The 23236-nt window shown below is 46.3% G+C and overlaps 1 protein-coding gene across 1 annotated transcript in view; it reads left to right on the top strand.

Annotated features, from left to right (window-relative positions):
* The window catches only part of xpnpep2 (X-prolyl aminopeptidase (aminopeptidase P) 2, membrane-bound), a 40987-nt gene that overhangs the window by 8949 nt on the left and 8802 nt on the right, over window positions 1–23236 (top strand). Inside the window, exons 6-19 of the mRNA XM_064974064.1 lie at window positions 11724–11810; window positions 12027–12170; window positions 14708–14809; window positions 14910–14991; window positions 15091–15295; window positions 15492–15581; window positions 17241–17350; window positions 17477–17554; window positions 17659–17730; window positions 17910–17970; window positions 18292–18361; window positions 18855–18959; window positions 19195–19254; window positions 19415–19491. Coding sequence (XP_064830136.1) covers window positions 11724–11810; window positions 12027–12170; window positions 14708–14809; window positions 14910–14991; window positions 15091–15295; window positions 15492–15581; window positions 17241–17350; window positions 17477–17554; window positions 17659–17730; window positions 17910–17970; window positions 18292–18361; window positions 18855–18959; window positions 19195–19254; window positions 19415–19491 — 1343 coding nt within the window. The remainder of the gene's footprint in view (window positions 1–11723; window positions 11811–12026; window positions 12171–14707; window positions 14810–14909; window positions 14992–15090; window positions 15296–15491; window positions 15582–17240; window positions 17351–17476; window positions 17555–17658; window positions 17731–17909; window positions 17971–18291; window positions 18362–18854; window positions 18960–19194; window positions 19255–19414; window positions 19492–23236) is intronic.

The following is a 23236-nucleotide window of genomic DNA, read 5'->3' on the forward strand; positions in this document are numbered from 1 at the left end:
TGACTAGACTAGAGCTGCAGACTGTGTTGACTAGACTAGAGCTGCAGACTGTGTTGGCTAGACTAGAGCTGCACACTTAATTTGGCTAGACTAGAGCTGCGGACTGTGTTGACTAGACTAGAGCTGCGGACTGTGTTGACTAGACTAGAGCTGCGGACTGTGTTGACTAGACTAGAGCTGCAGACTCTGTTGACTAGACTAGAGCTGCAGACTGTGTTGACTAGACTAGAGCTGCAGACTGTGTTGACTAGACTAGAGCTGCGGACTGTGTTGACTAGACTAGAGCTGCGGACTGTGTTGACTAGACTAGAGCTGCAGACTGTGTTGACTAGACTAGAGCTGCAGACTGTGTTGACTAGACTAGAGCTGCAGAATCTGTTGACTAGACTAGAGCTGCAGACTGTGTTGACTAGACTAGAGCTGCAGACTGTGTTGACTAGACTAGAGCTGAGGACTGTGTTGACTAGACTAGAGCTGCGGACTGTGTTGACTAGACTAGAGCTGCAGACTGTGTTGACTAGACTAGAGCTGCAGACTGTGTTGACTAGACTAGAGCTGCAGACTGTGTTGACTAGACTAGAGCTGCAGACTGTGTTGACTAGACTAGACTAGAGCTAGAGCTGCAGAATCTGTTGACTAGACTAGAGCTGACTGTGTTGAGACTGTGTGTGACTAGACTAGAGCTGCAGACTGTGTTGACTAGACTAGAGCTGCAGACTGTGTTGACTAGACTAGAGCTAGAGAGCTGCAGACTGTGTTGACTAGACTAGAGCTGCACTGTGTTGACTAGACTAGAGCTGCAGACTGTGTTGACTAGACTAGAGCTGCAGACTGTGTTGACTAGACTAGAGCTGCAGACTGTGTTGACTAGACTAGAGCTGACTAGAGCTGCACTGTGTTGACTAGACTAGAGCTGCAGACTGTGTTGACTAGACTAGAGCTGCAGACTGTGTTGACTAGACTAGAGCTGCAGACTGTGTTGACTAGACTAGAGCTGCAGACTGTGTTGACTAGACTAGAGCTGCAGACTGTGTTGACTAGACTAGAGCTGCAGACTGTGTTGACTAGACTAGAGCTGCAGACTGTGTTGACTAGACTAGAGCTGCAGACTGTGTTGACTAGACTGAGCTGCAGACTGTGTTGACTAGACTAGAGCTGCAGACTGTGTTGACTAGACTAGAGCTGCAGACTGTGAGCTGCAGACTGTGTTGACTAGACTAGAGCTGCAGACTGTGTTGAGAGCTGCAGACTAGAGCTGCAGACTGTGTTGACTAGACTAGAGCTGCAGACTGTGTTGACTAGACTAGAGCTGCAGACTGTGTTGACTAGACTGCAGACTGTGTTGACTAGACTAGAGCTGCAGACTGTGTTGACTAGACTAGAGCTGCAGACTGTGTTGACTAGACTAGAGCTGCAGACTGTGTTGACTAGACTAGAGCTAGACTAGAGCTGTGTGTGACTAGACTAGAGCTGCGGACTGTGTTGACTAGAGAGCTGCAGACTGTGTTGACTAGACTAGAGCTGCAGACTGTGTTGACTAGACTAGAGCTGCAGACTGTGTTGACTAGACTAGAGCTGCGGACTGTGTTGACTAGACTAGAGCTGCAGACTCTGTTGACTAGACTAGAGCTGCAGACTGTGTTGACTAGAGCTAGACTGCTTGACTAGACTAGAGCTGCAGACTGTGTTGACTAGACTAGAGCTGCAGACTGTGTTGACTAGACTAGAGCTGCAGACTGTGTTGAGAGAGCTGCAGACTGTGTTGACTAGACTAGAGCTGCAGACTGTGTTGACTAGACTAGAGCTGCGGACTGTGTTGACTAGACTAGAGCTGCAGACTGTGTTGACTAGACTAGAGCTGCGGACTGTGTTGACTAGACTAGAGCTGCAGACTGTGTTGACTAGACAAGAGCTGCAGAATCTGTTGACTAGACTAGAGCTCCAGACTCTGTTGACTAGACTAGAGCTGCAGACTAGACTAGAGACTAGCAGAGCTGCAGACTGTTGACTAGACTAGAGCTGCAGACTGTGTTGACTAGACTAGAGCTGCAGACTGTGTTGACTAGACTAGAGCTGCAGACTGTGTTGACTAGACTAGAGCTAGACTAGACTAGAGCTGCAGACTGTGTTGACTAGACTAGAGCTGCAGACTGTGTTGACTAGACTAGAGCTGCTAGACTGTGTTGACTAGACTAGAGCTGCAGACTGTGTTGACTAGACTAGAGCTGCAGACTGTGTTGAGAGCTAGACTGTGTTGACTAGACTAGAGCTGCGGACTGTGTTGACTAGACTAGAGCTGCGGACTGTGTTGACTAGACTAGACTGTGTTGACTAGACTAGAGCTGCAGACTGTGTTGACTAGACTAGAGCTGCAGGACTGTGTTGACTAGACTAGAGCTGCAGACTGTGTTGACTAGACTAGAGCTGCAGACTGTGTTGACTAGACTAGAGCTGCAGACTGTGTTGACTAGACTAGAGCTGCAGACTGTGTTGACTAGACTAGAGCTGCAGACTGTGTTGACTAGACTAGAGCTGCAGACTGCTGACTAGAGCTGCAGACTAGACTAGAGCTGCAGACTGTGTTGACTAGACTAGAGCTGCAGACTGTGTTGACTAGACTAGAGCTGCAGACTGTGTTGACTAGACTAGAGCTGCGGACTGTGTTGACTAGACTAGAGCTGCAGACTGTGTTGACTAGACTAGAGCTGCAGACTGACTAGAGCTGCAGACTTGACTAGACTAGAGCTGCAGACTGTGTTGACTAGACTAGAGCTGCAGACTGTGTTGACTAGACTAGAGCTGCTAGACTGTGAGCTGCGGACTGTGTGTGACTAGAGCTTGACTAGACTAGAGCTGCAGACTGTGTTGACTAGACTAGAGCTAGACAGACTGTGTGTTGACTAGACTAGAGCTGCAGACTGTGTTGACTAGACTGAGCTGCAGACTGTGTTGACTACTAGACTGCAGACTGTGTTGACTAGACTGTGTGTGACTAGACTAGAGCTGCAGACTGTGTTGACTAGACTAGAGCTGCAGACTGTGTTGACTAGACTAGAGCTGCAGACTGCTAGACTAGAGCTGCGGACTGTGTTGACTAGACTAGACTGCGGAGAGCTGCAGACTGTGTTGACTAGAGCTGCAGAGCTGACTAGACTGCAGACTGTTTGACTAGACTAGAGCTGCAGACTGTGTTGACTAGACTAGAGCTGCAGACTGTGTTGACTAGACTAGAGCTGCGGACTGTGTTGACTAGACTAGAGCTGCAGACTGTGTTGACTAGACTAGAGCTGCAGACTGTGTTGACTAGAGCTGCAGAGCTGACTAGACTAGAGCTGCAGACTGTGTTGACTAGACTAGAGCTGCAGACTGTGTTGACTAGACTAGAGCTGCAGACTGTGTTGACTAGACTAGAGCTGCAGGACTGTGTTGACTGACTAGAGCTGCAGACTGTGTTGACTAGACTAGAGCTGCAGACTGTGTTGACTAGACTAGAGCTGCAGACTGTGTTGACTAGACTAGAGCTGCAGACTGTGTTGACTAGACTAGAGCTGCAGACTGTGTTGACTAGACTAGAGCTGACTGTGTTGACTAGACTAGAGCTGCAGACTGTGTTGACTAGACTAGAGCTGCAGACTGTGTTGACTAGACTAGAGCTGCAGACTGTGTTGACTAGACTAGAGCTGCAGACTGTGTTGACTAGACTAGAGCTGCAGACTGTGTTGACTAGACTAGAGCTGCAGACTGTGTTGACTAGACTAGAGCTGCAGACTGTGTTGACTAGACTAGAGCTGCAGACTGTGTTGACTAGACTAGAGCTGCAGAATAGAGCTGTTGACTAGACTAGAGCTGCAGACTGTGTTGACTAGACTGCAGAGCTAGCTGCGGACTGACTGAGCTGCAGACTGTGTTGACTAGACTAGAGCTGCACTGACTAGACTGAGCTTGACTAGACTAGAGCTGCAGACTGTGTTGACTGCAGACTAGAGCTGCAGACTGTGTTGACTAGACTAGAGCTGCAGACTAGACTAGAGCTTGTTGACTAGACTAGAGCTGCAGACTGTGTTGACTAGACTAGAGCTGCAGACTGTGTTGACTAGACTAGAGCTGCAGACTGTGTTGACTAGACTAGAGCTGCAGACTGTGTTGACTAGACTAGAGCTGCAGGACTGTGTTGACTAGACTAGAGCTGCAGACTGTGTTGACTAGACTAGAGCTGCAGACTGTGTTGACTAGACTAGAGCTGCAGACTGTGTTGACTAGACTAGAGCTGCAGAATCTCTTGACTAGACTAGAGACTAGAGCTGCAGACTGTGTTGACTAGACTAGAGCTGCAGACTGTGTTGACTAGACTAGAGCTGCAGACTGTGTTGACTAGACTAGAGCTGCAGACTGTGTTGACTAGACTAGAGCTGCAGACTGTGTTGACTAGACTAGAGCTGCAGACTGTGTTGACTAGACTAGAGCTGCGGACTGTGTTGACTAGACTAGAGCTGCGGACTGTGTTGACTAGACTAGAGCTGCAGACTAGACTAGAGCTGCAGACTGTTGACTAGACTAGAGCTGCAGACTGTGTTGACTAGACTAGAGCTGCAGACTGTGTTGGCTAGACTAGAGCTGCACACTGTAATTGGCTAGACTAGAGCTGCAGACTGTGTTGACTAGACTAGAGCTGCGGACTGTGTTGACTAGACTAGAGCTGCGGACTGTGTTGACTAGACTAGAGCTGCAGACTGGTTGACTAGACTAGAGCTGCAGACTGTGTTGACTAGACTAGAGCTGCAGACTGTGTTGACTAGACTAGAGCTGCAGACTGTGTTGACTAGACTAGAGCTGCAGACTGGACTAGACTAGAGCTGCGGACTGTGCTGCAGACTGACTAGAGCTGCAGACTGTGTTGACTAGACTAGAGCTGCGGACTGTGTTGACTAGACTAGAGCTGCAGGACTGTGTTGACTAGACTAGAGCTGCAGACTGTGTTGACTAGACTAGAGCTGCAGACTGTGTTGACTAGACTAGAGCTGCAGACTGTGTTGACTAGACTAGAGCTGCAGACTGTGTTGACTAGACTAGAGCTGCAGACTGTGTTGACTGTGTTGACTAGACTAGAGCTGCAGACTGTGTTGACTAGACTAGAGCTGCAGACTGTGTTGACTATACTAGAGCTGCAGACTGTGTTGACTAGACTAGAGCTGCAGACTGTGTGTGACTAGACTAGAGCTGCGGACTAGACTAGAGCTGCAGACTCTGTTGACTAGACTAGAGCTGCAGACTGTGTTGACTAGACTAGAGCTGCAGACTGTGTTGACTAGACTAGAGCTGCAGACTGTGTTGACTAGACTAGAGCTGCAGAATCTCTTGACTAGACTAGAGCTGCAGAATCTGTTGACTAGACTAGAGCTGCAGACTGTGTTGACTAGACTAGAGCTGCAGACTGTGTTGACTAGACTAGAGCTGAGGACTGTGTTGACTAGACTAGAGCTGCAGACTGTGTTGACTAGACTAGAGCTGCAGAATCTGTTGACTAGACTAGAGCTGCGGACTGTGTTGACTAGACTAGAGCTGCAGACTGTGTTGACTAGACTAGAGCTGCGGACTGTGTTGACTAGACTAGAGCTGCAGACTGTGTTGACTAGACTGCAGAGTTGACTGACAGAGCTGACTGTTGACTAGACTAGAGCTGCAGACTAGACTAGAGCTGCAGACTGTGACTAGACTAGAGCTGCAGACTGTGTTGACTAGACTAGAGCTGCAGACTGTGTTGACTAGACTAGAGCTGCAGACTGTGTTGACTAGACTAGAGCTGCAGACTGTGTTGACTAGACTAGACTGTGTTGACTAGACTAGAGCTGCGGACTGTGTTGACTAGACTAGAGCTGCGGACTGTGTTGACTAGACTAGAGCTGCGGACTGTGTTGACTAGACTAGAGCTGCAGACTCTGTTGACTAGACTAGTGCTGCAGACTCTGTTGACCAGACTAGAGCTGTGGACTGTGTTGACTAGACTAGAGCTGCAGACTGTGTTGACTAGACAAGAGCTGCAGACTGTGTTGACTCGACTAGAGCTGCGGACTGTTGACTAGACTAGAGCTGCGGACTGTGTTGACTAGACTAGAGCTGCAGACTGTGTTGGCTAGACTAGAGCTGCACACTTAATTGCAGACTCTGCAGACTGTGACTAGACTAGAGCTGCAGACTGTGTTGACTAGACTAGAGCTGCTGTGTTGACAAGAATGCAGACTGTTGACTAGACTAGAGCTGCAGACTGTGTTGACTAGACTAGAGCTGCAGACTGTGTTGAGACTAGAGCTGCACACTTAATTGGCTAGACTAGAGCTGAGACTAGAGCTGCGGACTGTGTTGACTAGACTAGAGCTGCGGACTGTGTTGACTAGACTAGAGCTGCAGACTCTGTTGACTAGACTAGAGCTGCAGACTGTGTTGACTAGACTAGAGCTGCAGACTGTGTTGACTAGACTAGAGAATCTGCTAGACTAGAGCTGTGTGACTAGAGCTGCAGACTGTGTTGACTAGACGGAGCTGAGGACCGTGTTGACTAGACTAGAGCTGCAGACTGTGTTGACTAGACTAGAGCTGCAGACTGTGTTGACTAGACTAGAGCTGCAGACTGTGTTGACTAGACTAGAGCTGCAGACTGCTAGACTAGAGCTGCAGAATCTGACTAGACTAGAGCTGCAGAATCTGTTGACTAGACTAGAGCTGCAGACTGTGTTGACTAGACTAGAGCTGCAGACTGTGTTGACTAGACTAGAGCTGAGGACTGTGTTGACTAGACTAGAGCTGCAGACTGTGTTGACTAGACTAGAGCTGCAGAATCTGTTGACTAGACTAGAGCTGCAGACTCTGTTGACTAGACTAGAGCTGCAGACTGTGTTGACTGACTAGACTAGAGCTGCAGACTGTGTTGAGACTGTGTTGACTAGACTAGAGCTGCAGACTGTGTTGACTAGACTAGAGCTGCGGACTGTGTTGACTAGACTAGAGCTGCTGACTAGACTAGAGCTGACTGTGTTGACTAGACTAGAGCTGCAGACTGTGTTGACTAGACTAGAGCTGCAGACTGTGTTGACTAGACTAGAGCTGCAGACTGTGTTGACTGACTACCAGACTAGAGCTGCGGACTGTGTTGACTAGACTAGAGCTGCAGACTGTGTTGACTAGACTAGAGCTGCAGACTGTGTTGACTAGACTAGAGCTGCAGACTGTGTTGACTAGACTAGAGCTGCAGACTGACTGTTGACTAGACTAGAGCTGCAGACTCTGATGACTAGACTAGAGCTGCAGACTGTGTTGACTAGACTAGAGCTGCAGACTGTGTTGACTAGACTAGAGCTGCAGACTGTGTTGACTAGACTAGAGACTGTGTTGACAGACTGAGCTGTTGACTAGACTAGAGCTGCAGACTGTGACTAGACTGACTAGACTAGAGCTGCAGAATCTGTTGACTAGACTGTTGACTAGACTAGAGCTGCAGACTCTGATGACTAGACTAGAGCTGCAGACTGTGTTGACTAGACTAGAGCTGCAGAATCTGTTGACTAGACTAGAGCTCCAGACTCTGTTGACTAGACCAGAGCTGCGGACTGTGTTGACTAGACTAGAGCTGCAGACTCTGTGACTAGACTGAGCTGCAGACTGACTAGACTAGAGCTGCAGACTGTGTTGACTAGACTAGAGCTGCAGACTCTGTTGACTAGACTAGAGCTGCTGGACTGACTAGACTAGAGCTGACTGTGTTGACTAGACTAGAGCTGCAGACTGTGTGACTAGACTAGAGCTGACTAGAGCTGCACTGTGTTGACTAGACTAGAGCTGCAGACTGTGTTGACTAGACTAGAGCTGCAGACTGTGTTGACTAGACTAGAGCTGCAGACTGTGTTGACTAGACTAGAGCTGCAGACTGTGACTGTGTTGACTAGACTAGAGCTGCAGACTGTGTTGACTAGACTAGAGCTGCAGACTGTGTTGACTAGACTAGAGCTGCAGACTCTGACTGACTAGACTAGAGCTAGACTAGAGCTGCAGACTGTGTTGACTAGACTAGAGCTGCAGACTCTGTTGACTAGACTAGAGCTGCAGACTGTGTTGACTAGACTAGAGCTGCAGACTGTGTTGACTAGACTAGAGCTGACAGACTGTGTTGACTAGACTAGAGCTGCAGACTGTGTTGACTAGACTAGAGCTGCAGAATGTGTTGACTAGACTAGAGCTGCAGACTGTGTTGACTAGACTAGAGCTGCAGACTGTGTTGACTAGACTAGAGCTGCAGACTGTGTTGACTAGACTAGAGCTGCAGACTGTGTTGACTAGACTAGAGCTGCAGACTGTGTTGACTAGACTAGAGCTGCTGCAGAGAGCTGCAGACTGTTGACTAGACTAGAGCTGCAGACTGTGACTACTAGAGCTGCAGAGCTGACTGCAGGACTGTGTTGACTAGACTAGAGCTGCGGACTGTGTTGACTGTTGACTAGAGCTGCAGACTGTGTTGACTAGACTAGAGCTGCAGACTGTTTGACTAGACTAGAGCTGCAGACTGTGTTGACTAGACTGTGTTGACTAGAGCTGCAGACTGTGTTGACTAGACTAGAGCTGCAGACTGTGTTGACTAGACTAGAGCTGCAGACGGTGTTGACTAGACTAGAGCTGCAGACTCTGATGACTAGACTAGAGCTGCAGACTGTTTTGACTAGACTAGAGCTGCAGAATCTGTTGACTAGACTAGAGCTCCAGACTCTGTTGACTAGACCAGAGCTGCGGACTGTGTTGACTAGACTAGAGCTGCAGACTCTGATGACTAGACTAGAGCTGCAGACTGTGTTGACTAGACTAGAGCTGCAGAATCTGTTGACTAGACTAGAGCTCCAGACTCTGTTGACTAGACCAGAGCTGCGGACTGTGTTGACTAGACTAGAGCAGCAGACTGTGTTGGCTAGACTAGAGCTGCAGACTGTGTTGACTAGACTAGAGCTGCGGACTGTGTTGACTAGACTAGAGCTGCGGACTGTGTTGACTAGACTAGAGCTGCGGACTGTGTTGACTAGACTAGAGCTGCAGACTCTGTTGACTAGACTAGAGCTGCAGACTCTGTTGACTAGACTAGAGCTGCAGACTGTGTTGACTAGACGAGAGCTGCAGAATCTGTTGACTAGACTAGAGCTGCGGACTGTGTTGACTAGACTAGAGCTGCAGACTGTGTTGAGTAGACTAGAGCTGCGGACTGTGTTGACTAGACTAGAGCTGCAGACTGTGTTGACTAGACTAGAGCTGCAGAATGTGTTTACTAGACGAGAGCTGCAGACTGTGTTGACTAGACTAGAGCTGCAGAATCTGTTGACTAGACTAGAGCTGCGGACTGTGTTGACTAGAGCTGCAGAATGTGTTGACTAGACTAGAGCTGCAGACTGTGTTGACTAGACTAGAGCTGCAGACTGTGTTGACTCGACGAGAGCTGCGGACTGTTGACTAGACTAGAGCTGCGGACTGTGTTGACTAGACTAGAGCTGAGGACTGTGTTGACTAGACTAGAGCTGCAGACTGTTTTGACTAGACTTGAGCTGCAGACTGTGTTGACTAGCCTAGAGCTGCAGACTGTGTTGACTAGACTAGAGCTGCAGACTGTGTTGACTAGACTAGAGCTGCAGACGGTGTTGACTAGACTAGAGCTGCAGACTGTGTTCCTGCGGTGGCCCGTTCCTGTAGGTTCATGCTCTACAACATCCGCAGAGTACGACCCTGCCTCACACAGGAAGCGGCGCAGGTCCTAATCCAGGCACTTGTCATCTCCCGTCTGGATTACTGCAACTCGCTGTTGGCTGGGCTCCCTGCCTGTGCCATTAAACCCCTACAACTCATCCAGAACGCCGCAGTCCGTCTGGTGTTCAACCTTCCCAAGTTCTCTCACGTCACCCCGCTCCTCCGCTCTCTCCACTGGCTTCCAGTTGAAGCTCGCATCCGCTACAAGACCATGGTGCTTGCCTACGGAGCTGTGAGGGGAACGGCACCGCAGTACCTCCAGGCTCTGATCAGGCCCTACACCCAAACAAGGGCACTGCGTTCATCCACCTCTGGCCTGCTCGCCCCCTACCACTGAGGAAGTACAGTTCCCGCTCAGCCCAGTCAAAACTGTTCGCTGCTCTGGCCCCCAATGGTGGAACAAACTCCCTCACGACGCCAGGACAGCGGAGTCAATCACCACCTTCCGGAGACACCTGAAACCCCACCTCTTCAAGGAATACCTAGGATAGGATAAAGCAATCCTTCTCACCACCCCCCTTAAATGATTTAGATGCACTATTGTAAAGTGGCTGTTCCACTGATGTCAGAAGGTGAATTCACCAATTTGTAAGTCGCTCTGGATAAGAGCGTCTGCTAAATGACTTAAATGTAAATGTAAATGTGTTGCTTTCCTGTCTGCCTGATCCTCTCATTTCAAATGCCCATCTCTATCTGATGAAACTACAAAAGGAGAAAGGAATTACAGTCACAAACACATACACAAAAAAAGTGCACAGTGATGCAAGCCATCAATGAATCAATCAAATTAATTTTATGAAGCCCTTTTTATATCACCAGCAGCACAACGTTTCTTTTACAGACACTGTACCCAGCCTACAACCCCAAAGAGCAAGCGATGCAGATGCAGAAGCACAGTGTCTAGGAAAAACTCACTAGGACGCAATAACCTAGGAGAAACCTAGAAACCTTGTCTTCTTCTGGCTGTACCAGGTGGAGATTTATGGGTACATGCTGTAAGGCCAGATCTTTTTTTCAAAGCGTTCAAACGTTCATAGATGACCAGCTGGGTCAAATAATAACCATGGTGGCTGTAGGGGTGCAACAATTCAACACCTCGGGAGTCAATGTTAATTGGCTTTTCATAAACAAGCATTCAAAGTTTCAAAATGAAAGGTGCGGAGGGGGGTTAGCAGGAAGCAGAAGCAGGTAGCAGGTCAGCAGGTCTGGGATAAGGTAGCACAAGCACACCCGGTGTATTGTCAAATATAAGTTTGAACAAAAACATAAATTCAACATGTAAAATGCTGGTCCCTGTGTTTCATGACCTGAAATAAAAGATCCCAGAAATGTTCCATGCATACAAAAAGCTTATTTCTCTCAAATGTCGTGCACAATGTTTTGGGGAGCATTATATCCTTTGTCAAGGTAATCCATCAACCTGAAAGGTGTGGCATATCATACACATATCATACACAAAATAAAAATACACTCTAAAATGTGCAGTTTTGTCACAACACAATGTTTTGTCACAACACAGATGTCTCAAGTTGTGAGGGAACCAGAGCTGTTGCCAGATAATTTAACATGAATTTCTCTACCATAAGTCACCTCCAATGTTGTTGGAGGGGGAAAAACTAATTATGATTGGTTGCGCCCCTGCCCAGTCATGCAAAATCCATAGAGTATGGCCTAATGAACTTATTTCAATTGACTGTTTCCTTATATGAACTGTAACTCAGCAACAAATTTGAAATTGTTGCATGTTGTGTTCTTTTTTGTTCAGTGTATTATTATAATAGAGCTATGATAGAGGTAACCTTAAACAAACACATTGTCAAGGCTACCAAATGTCAAACATTAATTTATGTAATCTGAACAAATGAAACTGTCTCGGCAAGAAAGATGACTGTTGTGACAATGTTTACTCAAGCAAATGTTTGGTCTGTCCCATTGTTGCTTCTGCTCCACAGTGTCCATCAGCAGTATAGCTGACTGGCTGATTCGGGAGGTTTCGGACACTGATAACATCGGCTTTGACCCCTTCCTCTTCTCTATCCGTAAGGCAGTCCATAAAGATCCATGTCATACTTGACAGACTATGGCACTTTAGTTTTAGCAAATAAGTATTCATGTACTATCAAATATATGGCACTATATATGCCACTTAGCAGATGCTTTGATCCAAAGTACAGTAAATGCATACAGTATATGCTGTGTATGCGATCCCTGCAGGATGTACCACTGTATAATGGTTGTCTTTTCCAACCCCATAGAAACCTATGAGTCCTACAGCTACAACCTAGTTCCAGCCAAGCTCATGCTGAAGTCCATCCCTGACAACCTGGTGGACAGAGTGTGGACAGACAGACCCCTCATCCCTCCTGATAACCTCACCTGCCTGCCCGACAGAGTCGTAGGTGTGTGTGTGCCACTGTCTATCCGTGTGTGTGTGTGTGAGTGTGTGAGTGTGATGAGTGTGTGAGTGAGCGAGTAAGTTACTGTGCAGTTCCCTTATCTGTGGGCTGATGAATAGATAAATACCGGCAAACAGTGCAGAAAGCCACAGGCTCACGAACTGTCATAAACATCCCCTTTAACTGCTTATGGCTGGTAATCATTGCCGATTATTACTCTGTGGAAGGGGCGGAAATGAATGGGGTTGTTTCCATTAGTCTTGTCTCTGTGTGTTTCCCCTGATAATAAACTCTTATAGTCAGTACCTGACTTGGTTCAGAGCTGTCCTGAATGTGTACCAGCAAATCTAATTGTTGGGGAATTGGGTACCAGCTCCTCTATTTCAAAGTAACCTATCCCTGTTCCAGATTCACATACTGAAGCAAAACATGTTGATCAAATTGGAATGAAGACAAGATATTCATTGAGTAGGAGAGTGGGCATTCATTTACTGATTCCCACTCTGTTCTACTTTATTTGACGCTAGTCTGTGGGTCTGAGAGTGACAGTAGGCTGTCCTGGGTGTGCAGGCTTTTGTTTAAGCCCTGGTCTAACCACATTGTAGGCTAAACATCATCAGCTCAACGGGACCTTGATAAGCAGACGTGAGTGTTTCGGGGCTGTAATCATAAGCCAAGCCTGCACACCCAGGTGCTCTCCCGATGGAGGATTGACCACATGTTGCATCATGTGACTAACTGTGCAGTTCTATGTGGGGGGGCTAAGTGCCTTTATCAAGGGAACAATGCCAGGAGGTGGTAAGTCTACACTGGATCAGACACAGCAGCTTCCCCATGTCAATAATGCTTACTTTTGCATGTAGGCTATGATAATAGTCATGGAAATTTGGTTAAAATGGCGAAGTCATGGAAAATGTGTTTAAACCATTAACAGTGACTAATCAGAGAGCTTTATAGCATAATGTCATCTGTGAATTTTGGTAATCATAGTCTAATGGACCGACTTGGAAAAAGACAGCTCCTGCACTTATTCCATCCCAAGTCATGCACTGCTGAGAGTTCTGTTTTACCTTTTTTTCTATTATCATGATTAGACAGCAGTAGTGATGTGTGAGTAAAATCACTGGGGGAAGCCAAACCAGGGGGAAAAAAGCCATATCACAACCTATGTGTTGTGGTAATTGTGTTGTTTGCTCTATAACCTGGTAGTTCATATGCCTTGCCACCGTGAAATACTGTATAGGTCTAAGGCTGAGAGAATAAGAAGACATTGGCAGAATAAATTCAACCCACACCTTGTTTCATCACTAAACTGGAGGGCAACGTCTGTCTGAAGTCCACAAAGCGTATTGCAAGTAACAGATACATGACCTACAGCATGGTCAAGCAAGTTAATGTTTCCAACATTGTTGGACCACTAAACAACTGTTGATTTAGAACCATGGAGAGTTACAAAGAAAACAGGAGCTGCCTCCACTATTCCATCACCATTTCAACTTCAACATTTCAACATCATCAAATCACGTATGCTTAGTCTAATATAGAGACAACTAAAATATACCAAAAACAATTTAGTTCAATCAACGTAAGCTAAATATGATGTGGCTGTCCATGGTTCTGATTTCTGTGGGTGTGTGCGCGTGCGTGCAAGTAGAAAAAACATGTTGACTCCCCCTACTTGTAGAGAAACGCAAATGCCACCCTCCTCTCTTTCATGTTGTCGAAACGGTCTATCACTCTGTCATACAGTACACGCTTTTATTTTTTGTTGTCCTGGGGTATCTGGCTAAAATGCTTGCTCGCTAGCCTAACTTCCTTTCATGGGCAACGTTAGCTAGCTAGCATTAGCCTTCTACATTTACATTTTAGCCATTTAGCAGACACTCGTATCCAGAGCTACATATTCAACTTCCATCCTCTCAGGCCAGGGGCACGTTATGTGAATATATGGTTGGATCAGAATCACCATTATAATCATTGGCCAGTACGGAGAATTAAAGATTAAACATGTTTGTATTTTATTAAGTAAAACCACAAGTCCAAATCCCTATCTCCATCTATTGCTAATTTAGGAAAGGGCCTATTTTAGCTAGCTAGCTAGCCAGTTTACTTTAGCTCAACGCTGATGGGCTATTCTTTTATACTTTTTTTAATCAAGGAAGCCAAAAGCTCAGTGGCTTCCCGTGCATTCAATGCTACAGGCGGCAACAACGTCATACTCTTTTTGACCAGACAGAATCAGATAGAGGACCCACAAATACAGAAAAAGAGAGGCACTATTTCACTAGCTTGGATGCTTTCCCCGGTGAGATAGATTCAGCCTCTTCAAAATTGAAGGAAAATCATAAAACACAGAGAGACGAAAGATAAAAAATATTGGTCACTTTGCTGGGGAAACCTGGCTTCCCTTGGCATCCACGAATACACTCCACTGTTAGACAGTAAGTAAATGGAGGGATCATAAAACAAAATGGCCTTTATGGTGACCCAGAGTCTGATTGTGTTTTCTCATCTGGCGCCGACACACACCCGTTTGACAGAGAGGACCTGGCAGATGAAAGTGGAACACATACGGACTCAGATGACAGACAATCCTTACAAGCCCACAGCGGTCCTGCTCTCTGCTCTTGATGAGACTGCCTGTAAGAACGCCACGCCTGGACACTCCACATTCATATCCATTAACTTAACACTTCATTACTTGAAGTCCTCATCGAAGTCTTCTTATCTGCTTTGTTCCAGGGCTGTTTAATCTGCGCGGTAGTGATGTCCCCTACAACCCCTTCTTCTACTCCTATACACTGCTGACCTTGAATGAGATCTGGTGAGTCTGAAGTCCCAGTCCGCACTGCTTTGCAGTGCTCAAACATGCCCCTTTGTGCGCCATAAAAGTTGCTCATTCATTTTTTTCACTCCCTCTCAGGTTGTTTGTACACAAAGACAGAGTGACAGAAGACTTGAAGTTATACCTGAACTCCACTTCTTTCCACCTGGCCCACTGTGTACAGTTGTTAGAATATGAACAGGTGCGGGTAATGCTGAAGAACTACATGACCACATCTGGTGTGAAGGTGTGGATTGGGACAGAGTACACCAACTATGCCCTGTACGAGCTCATCACTCCAGAGGTGAGGACAGGGGTGGGGATATTAACCTATTATTAAACTCCTCACTGGCTGGGAATGGTCCATTGAATGTGTGGTATATTTATTTATCACACTTCCCTACACTTTACTGTGGAAGAAAGTTGTTGTTGTGTCGCATTTCATGTACATGAGTAGGAACTGAGTATTAAAACCATATCGCTCTACCCCTTTGTTTCAGGAGAAGTTACTGACCAGTGCCTACTCTCCGGTGCTGACCACTAAAGCGGTGAAGGACAGGACAGAGCAGCGGATCCTGAGAGATGCTCATGTATGTGACACACACTATTCAAAATCCTATTTTTCCTAACCCTAACCCTTAACCCAAAACCTTAACCACAAATCCTAAACCTAACCCTAAACCTAACCCTAAAATAGCATTTTAACAAATTCAAGACATGAAAAAGTCCTGACTTTTCAAAAATATTCTTGTTTTCCTACCTTGTCAGGACGTTATGGTCCTGATAAGGAAGAAGAAGAACAGACAGACAGACAGACAGACAGAGCTGGAGACTCAATACTCCCTATTCCTTCTCTTTACTGAGTTGTGCTCTTATTAAGCCATAAAGACTTACAACAGCGACGCTGGTGGCTCCAATAGCTCTTCAGATGTGTTATCAGTTCATCTTGACAAGCAATACTTTTCCATATTGGGATTGTTATATTGGAGGCAAGATTGCATACATTAGCATTAGTGCTTTCAATACCCTTCATGGTATATCCTGTCCAAGATTCTGTCTTCTATCCATCACCATTAAAGTCAGCTTTTATGATTGGCACCAATAAAGCCCTTAAATGTATGGTTCTTATACGGGTGTGTTATAATAAATTCCTCCATTCCTGCCGTCATGGCTGTCAGCTAATGGGGATCCAGATAAAGATCCAGATATGAGCGCGGCAGTAAGATATGACAGACTGTTGTCATGGCATTCACATTTAATATGGGCCAAAATGTCAATGTGGTTGGATGAATTATGACTCTGGATGGACGTTGTCCTTTGAATCAGCTTACACACCCTAACCTCAACCCTTACACACCCTCACCTAAAACATTACACACCCTAACCTCAACCATTACACACCCTAACCTCAACCATTACACACCCTAACCTCAACCATTACACACCCTAACCTCAACCCTTACACACCCTTACCTAAAACATTACACACCCTAACCTCAACCACTACAAACCCTAACCTCAACATTACACACACTAACCTCAACCATTACACACCCTAACCTCAACCATTACACACCCTAACCTCAAACATTACACACCCTAACCTCAACCATTACACATCCTAACCTCAACCATTACACACCCTAACCTCAACCATTACACACCCTAATCTCAACCATTACACACCCTAACCTCAACCCTTACACACCCTTACCTAAAACATTACACACCCTAACCTCAACCACTACAAACCCTAACCTCAACATTACACACACTAACCTCAACCATTACACACCCTAACCTCAACCATTACACACCCTAACCTCAAACATTACACACCCTAACCTCAAACATTACACACCCTAACCTCAAACATTACACACCCTAACCTCAACCATTACACACCCTAACCTCAACCATTACACACCCTAACTTAAACCATTACAAATCCTAACCTCCACCAGCTTGAAAATCCTAACCTCAACCACTGTGGGAAAAAACGGAATGCTGATCTGAGATCAGGGGCCGTATGTATCAAATATCTCAGATTAGGAGTTCTGACTTAGGATCAGTATTATCTTTTAGATCACAATTAATAAGATTACATGAATCTGATCCTAGATCAGCAGTCCTACTTTGAGACTCTTGAAACATGCAGCCCCAGAGTTCAAGGGTAACGTCATCCTACTTCTCAGTTGTAATAAGAGAATACCTTGTGTGGTCTGATTGTCCTCCCTTGCTCTCCGTAGGTGAGGGATGCCGTAGCAGTCATACAGCTACTGATGTGGCTGGAAAAAGTTGTACCAGAGGGGAAAGAGACAGAGATGACAGCAGCATATTATGTCAATGAGTGTCGCAGGTGGGGAGAAGACACACACACACACACACACACACACACACACACACACATGCATGTATGCACACAAACGCAAGCACTTAAGCACACACACACTTAATCGCTAACACTATCTTTGACACTTGACAGCAAGCAGAAGGACAGCAGGGGGCCGAGCTTTGAAACCATATCTGCCAGTGGGCCCAATGCTGCTCTGGCCCACTATAGGTATCTAGAGCGTTCCTTTTCCACCTTGTCTCCTAATGGTTTTTGCTTAGTATCTGCCTCACAGTACCACTAACTATTGTTTTGTCACAAACATTGTATTATAGCCCTTCTAATGCAACTAGCAGAAAGCTTACTGTTGATGAGATGTACCTGGTGGACTCTGGTGGCCAGTATCTGTGAGTAGAGAAGCTTATTCACTATAGCTGAGAATGTAGTTATCACCATAGAATTACAAATAACACATTAGATTAGTAATTTAATACAATCTCCATGGTAAATATTTGCAGTTTATTCTTCAGTTATTATCCACATTGATTCAAATGTGAGCCATGACTTGTTCTTCTTGTGATCATAGAGATGGTACCACTGACATCACACGAACTGTTCACTGGGGGATCCCCACCGACATGCAGAAGGTACAGGTGGCCCTATGGGGCTAAGTAGCTTTATATATACCAGGGATGGACAACTTTGATAGGGGTGGGGGACACAAAAAATCTGAACTCGAGGGGCCGGAGTGGCTTGAGGGTCTGCGTACCCACATCCATACCCGCAGTCTGAGCCGGCCCTAGCCTTTTGGGGGCCCAAGTGAAATTGTGTTACCTCCGTCAAATGAATATGTAGATATATACCTTTATACCTGATATATAACTTTATGTCGCCTATAGTTCTTTCATATGTCTATTCTCATCATTTCAAACCAATTCTCTGATCTATACCGTTCTCTCACTCCAAAGGAGGCCTTCACTCGTGTGCTCATGGGAAATATTGAAATCTCTCGGACCATCTTCCCCTCGGGGACAAAAGGTGAGTGCAATGCAGTGTACTGCACAGAAGCAGATGCTCATTCACGTCACACTGTCAGAGGCTACTACTGGTGGATATGTAAAAGCACACGTGCAATGTCCTATACAACCACAAGAGGGAACTCTTTTTTTCACTAGTCCATGAGCAAGGTGATTTTGTGCTTATTTTACACAAAGTACATTGTGTCTGTTTGAGGCCCTGTTTGAAGAATAGTTTGAAAATACGTCTTTCCTTCTTTGAGATCGCTGATCTGACTGAAAGGTATATTACAAGCATTTCGCTGCACCCGCAATAACATCTGCTAAACACGTGAATGTGACCAATACAATTTGATTTGATGAGGGAATCTTTACTTTCACGCTTGTGTTAAATCAGTGATTACTTCAAGAGAGGAAGGAAAATACATGTTTTAAAGCCAACAAGAAATGGTTGTAAAGGTTTGGAGGTAGTTTGACACCAGGACGGACACGTTAATGCTTTTGTTTATCAACAGGTGTAAACATGGAGATGCTGGGGCGCAGGGCATTGTGGGAAGTGGGCCTGAACTACGGCCACGGGACGGGTCACGGCGTGGGAAACTACTTTGGTGTCCATGAATGTACAATTGCTTTACTTATTGTTAATTTTAAATCTTTAGTATCGTTTTATGATACTGATATTCAGAGTTGTTTTAATTTCATTGTAGCACTATTTTCTCTTTTTTATTTTTTTTATTCTCAATGCTAAAAAAAATACTTGAATCCACTATTGAAAATAACGGAAGGAAATTAATGTAGCTGGTACAGTATGTAACCATAAATTTTGGGATTTGACTCATCTCAATTCCGTCACAGGGCCTGTTGGCTTTCAGGGCAATAACATTCCATTCCGGGAAGGCATGTTCACGTCTATAGGTAAGATCTCACCAAGTCAAATTTGTGTCCTTATCTTCAATTAACATCTTGAGGTTTGTCACAAGGTTCATTTAGATTTTTTAGCTGCCTTTTTATATTCTTGAATGAATATGAAGAGAATGGAGACCTTTATTTCATGAGCAGGTTGTATCTCTTCCAGAACCAGGATATTACAAGGAAAATGACTTTGGGATCCGTATTGAAGACGTTGTCGTCATCGTGCCAGCTCACACAAAGGTAGATAAACTATTGAACTACAGCGTTATTATTTAACATGTGGAAATATCAGATAAGTGTGGGTAAATATGAATAACATTTAACAATGATGGGGAAGTATTAAAGCTGTGGAAAGATTCTAGCTATCCATAATATGACGTCAATTGTCAGATGTAAAATGGCTGACAACTACGGTGCATTTGCAAAGTTTTCAAACCCCTTGACTTTCTCCAAATTTGGTAAAGTTACAGCCTAAAATGGATTACATTTAAAAAAATCCTAATCAATCTACACACAATACTCCATAATGACAAAGCGAAAGCATTTTTTTTGCACATTTATTAAAAATTAAAAACAGAAATACCTTATTTACATAAGTATTCAGACCCTTTGCTATGAGACTCGAAATTGAGCTCAGTTGCATCCTGTTTCCATTTATCATCCTTGAGATGTTTCTATGACTTTATTGGAGTCCACTTGTGGTAAATTTAATTGATTGCACATGATTTGGAAAGGCACACACCTGTCTATATAAGGTCCCACAGTTGACAGTGCATGTCAGAACAAAAACTAAGCCACGAGGTCGAAGGAATTGTTCGTAGAGCTCCGAGACAGGATTATGTCAAGGCACAAATCTGGGGAAGGATACTAAAACATTTCTGCAGCATTGAAGGTCCCCAAGAACACAGTGGCCTCCATCATTCATAAATAGAAGAAGTTTGGAATCACCAAGACACTTCCTAGAGCTGGCCGCCCGGCCAAACTGAGCAATCGGGGGAGAATGGCATTGGTCAGGAAGGTGACCAAGAACCCGATGGTCACTCTAACAGAGCTCCAGAGTTCCTCTGTGGAGATGGTCAACCATCTCTGTAGCACTCCACCAACCAGGCCTTTATGGTAGAGTGGCCAGACGGAAGCCACTCCTCAGTAAAAAGCACATGACAGCCAACTTGGAGTTAGCCAAAAGTCAACTAAAGACCATGAGACACAAGAAGCTCTGGTCTAGTGAAACCAGGATTGAACTCTTTGGCCTGAATGCCAAGCGTCACGTCTGGAGGAAACCTGGCACCATCCCTACGGTGAAGGATGGTAGTGGCAGCATCATGCTGTGGGGATGTTTTTCAGTGATAGGGACTGGGATACTAGTCAGGATCTTGGGAAAAATGAATGGAGCAAAGTACAGAGAGAGCCTTGATCTAGAGCACTCAGGACCTCAGACTGGGGCAAAGGTTCACCTTCCAACAGAAAAACGACCATAAGCACATAGCCAAGATTATGCAGATGTGGCTTCGGGACAAGTCTCTGAATGTCCTTGAGTGGCCCAGCCAGGGGACAGAGTTTGAGAGGATCAGCAGAGAAGAATGGGAGAAACTCCCCAAGTACAGGTGTGCCAAGCTTGTAGAATCAAAGCCAAGAAGAATCAACACTGTAATTGCTGCCAAAGGTGCTTCAACAAAGTACTAAGTAAAGGGTCTGAATACTTATGTAAATGTGATATTTCAGTTTTTTATTTTCTACATTTGCAACAATTTCTAACAACCTGTTTTCACTTTGTCATTATGGGGTATTGGGTGTAGATTTATGAGGAAAAAAATATATTTAATTTACATTTTACATTACATTTAAGTCATTTAGCAGACGCTCTTATCCAGAGCGACTTACAAATTGGTGAATTCAACTTCTGACATCCAGTGGAACAGCCACTTTACAATAGTGCATCTAAATCATTTAAGGGGGGGGGGGTGAGAAGGATTACTTATCCTATCCTAGGTATTCCTTGAAGAGGTGGGGTTTCAGGTGTCTCCGGAAGGTGGTGATTGACTCCGCTGTCCTGGCGTCGTGAGGGAGTTTGTTCCACCATTGGGGGGCCAGAGCAGCGAACAGTTTTGACTGGGCTGAGCGGGAACTGTACTGCCTCAGTGGTAGGGAGGCGAGCAGGCCAGAGGTGGATGAACGCAGTGCCCTTGTTTGGGTGTAGGGCCTGATCAGAGCCTGGAGGTACTGCGGTGCCGTTCCCCTCACAGCTCCGTAGGCAAGCACCATGGTCTTGTAGCGGATGCGAGCTTCAACTGGAAGCCAGTGGAGAGAGCGGAGGAGTGGGGTGACGTGAGAGAACTTGGGAAGGTTGAACACCAGACGGGCTGCGGCGTTCTGGATGAGTTGTAGGGGTTTAATGGCACAGGCAGGGAGCCCAGCCAACAGCGAGTTGCAGTAATCCAGACGGGAGATGACAAGTGCCTGGATTAGGACCTGCGCCGCTTCCTGTGTGAGGCAGGGGCGTACTCTGCGGATGTTGTAGAGCATGAACCTACAGGAACGGGCCACCGCCATGATGTTGGTTGAGAACGACAGGGTGTTGTCCAGGATCACGCCAAGGTTCTTAGCGCTCTGGGAGGAGGACACAATGGAGTTGTCAACCGTGATGGCGAGATCATGGAACGGGCAGTCCTTCCCCGGGAGGAAGAGCAGCTCCGTCTTGCCGAGGTTCAGCTTGAGGTGGTGATCCGTCATCCACACTGATATGTCTGCCAGACATGCAGAGATGCGATTCGCCACCTGGTCATCAGAAGGGGGAAAGGAGAAGATTAATTGTGTGTCGTCTGCATAGCAATGATAGGAGAGACCATGTGAGGTTATGACAGAGCCAAGTGACTTGGTGTATAGCGAGAATAGGAGAGGGCCTAGAACAGAGCCCTGGGGGACACCAGTGGTGAGAGCGCGTGGCGAGGAGACAGATTCTCGCCACGCCACCTGGTAGGAGCGACCTGTCAGGTAGGACGCAATCCAAGCGTGGGCCGCACCGGAGATGCCCAACTCGGAGAGGGTGGAGAGGAGGATCTGATGGTTCACAGTATTGAAGGCAGCCGATAGGTCTAGAAGGATGAGAGCAGAGGAGAGAGAGTTAGCTTTAGCAGTGCGGAGCGCCTCCGTGATACAGAGAAGAGCAGTCTCAGTTGAATGACTAGTCTTGAAACCTGACTGATTTGGATCAAGAAGGTCATTCTGAGAGAGATAGCGGGAGAGCTGGCCAAGGACGGCACATTCAAGAGTTTTGGAGAGAAAAGAAAGAAGGGATACTGGTCTGTAGTTGTTGACATCGGAGGGATCGAGTGTAGGTTTTTTCAGAAGGGGTGCAACTCTCGCTCTCTTGAAGACGGAAGGGACGTAGCCAGCGGTCAGGGATGAGTTGATGAGCGAGGTGAGGTAAGGGAGAAGGTCTCCGGAAATGGTCTGGAGAAGAGAGGAGGGGATAGGGTCAAGCGGGCAGGTTGTTGGGCGGCCGGCCGTCACAAGAAGCGAGATTTCATCTGGAGAGAGAGGGGAGAAAGAGGTCAGAGCACAGGGTAGGGCAGTGTGAGCAGAACCAGCGGTGTCGTTTGACTTAGCAAACGAGGATCGGATGTCGTCGACCTTCTTTTCAAAATGGTTGACGAAGTAAAAAAAAGTGGCTTTAGCAGCAGAGACAGAGGAGGAAAATGTAGAGAGGAGGGAGTGAAAGGATGCCAGGTCCGCAGGGAGGCGAGTTTTCCTCCATTTCCGCTCGGCTGCCCGGAGCTCTGTTCTGTGAGCTCGCAATGAGTCGTCGAGCCACGGAGCGGGAGGGGAGGACCGAGCCGGCCTGGAGGATAGGGGACATAGAGAGTCAAAGGATGCAGAAAGGGAAGAGAGGAGGGTTGAGGAGGCAGAATCAGGAGATAGGTTGGAGAAGGTATGAGCAGAGGGAAGAGATGATAGGATGGAAGAGGAGAGAGTAGCGGGGGAGAGA

Source organism: Oncorhynchus masou, chromosome 9, assembly GCF_036934945.1.
Source record: "Oncorhynchus masou masou isolate Uvic2021 chromosome 9, UVic_Omas_1.1, whole genome shotgun sequence".
Classification (NCBI taxonomy): Eukaryota; Metazoa; Chordata; class Actinopteri; order Salmoniformes; family Salmonidae; genus Oncorhynchus; species Oncorhynchus masou.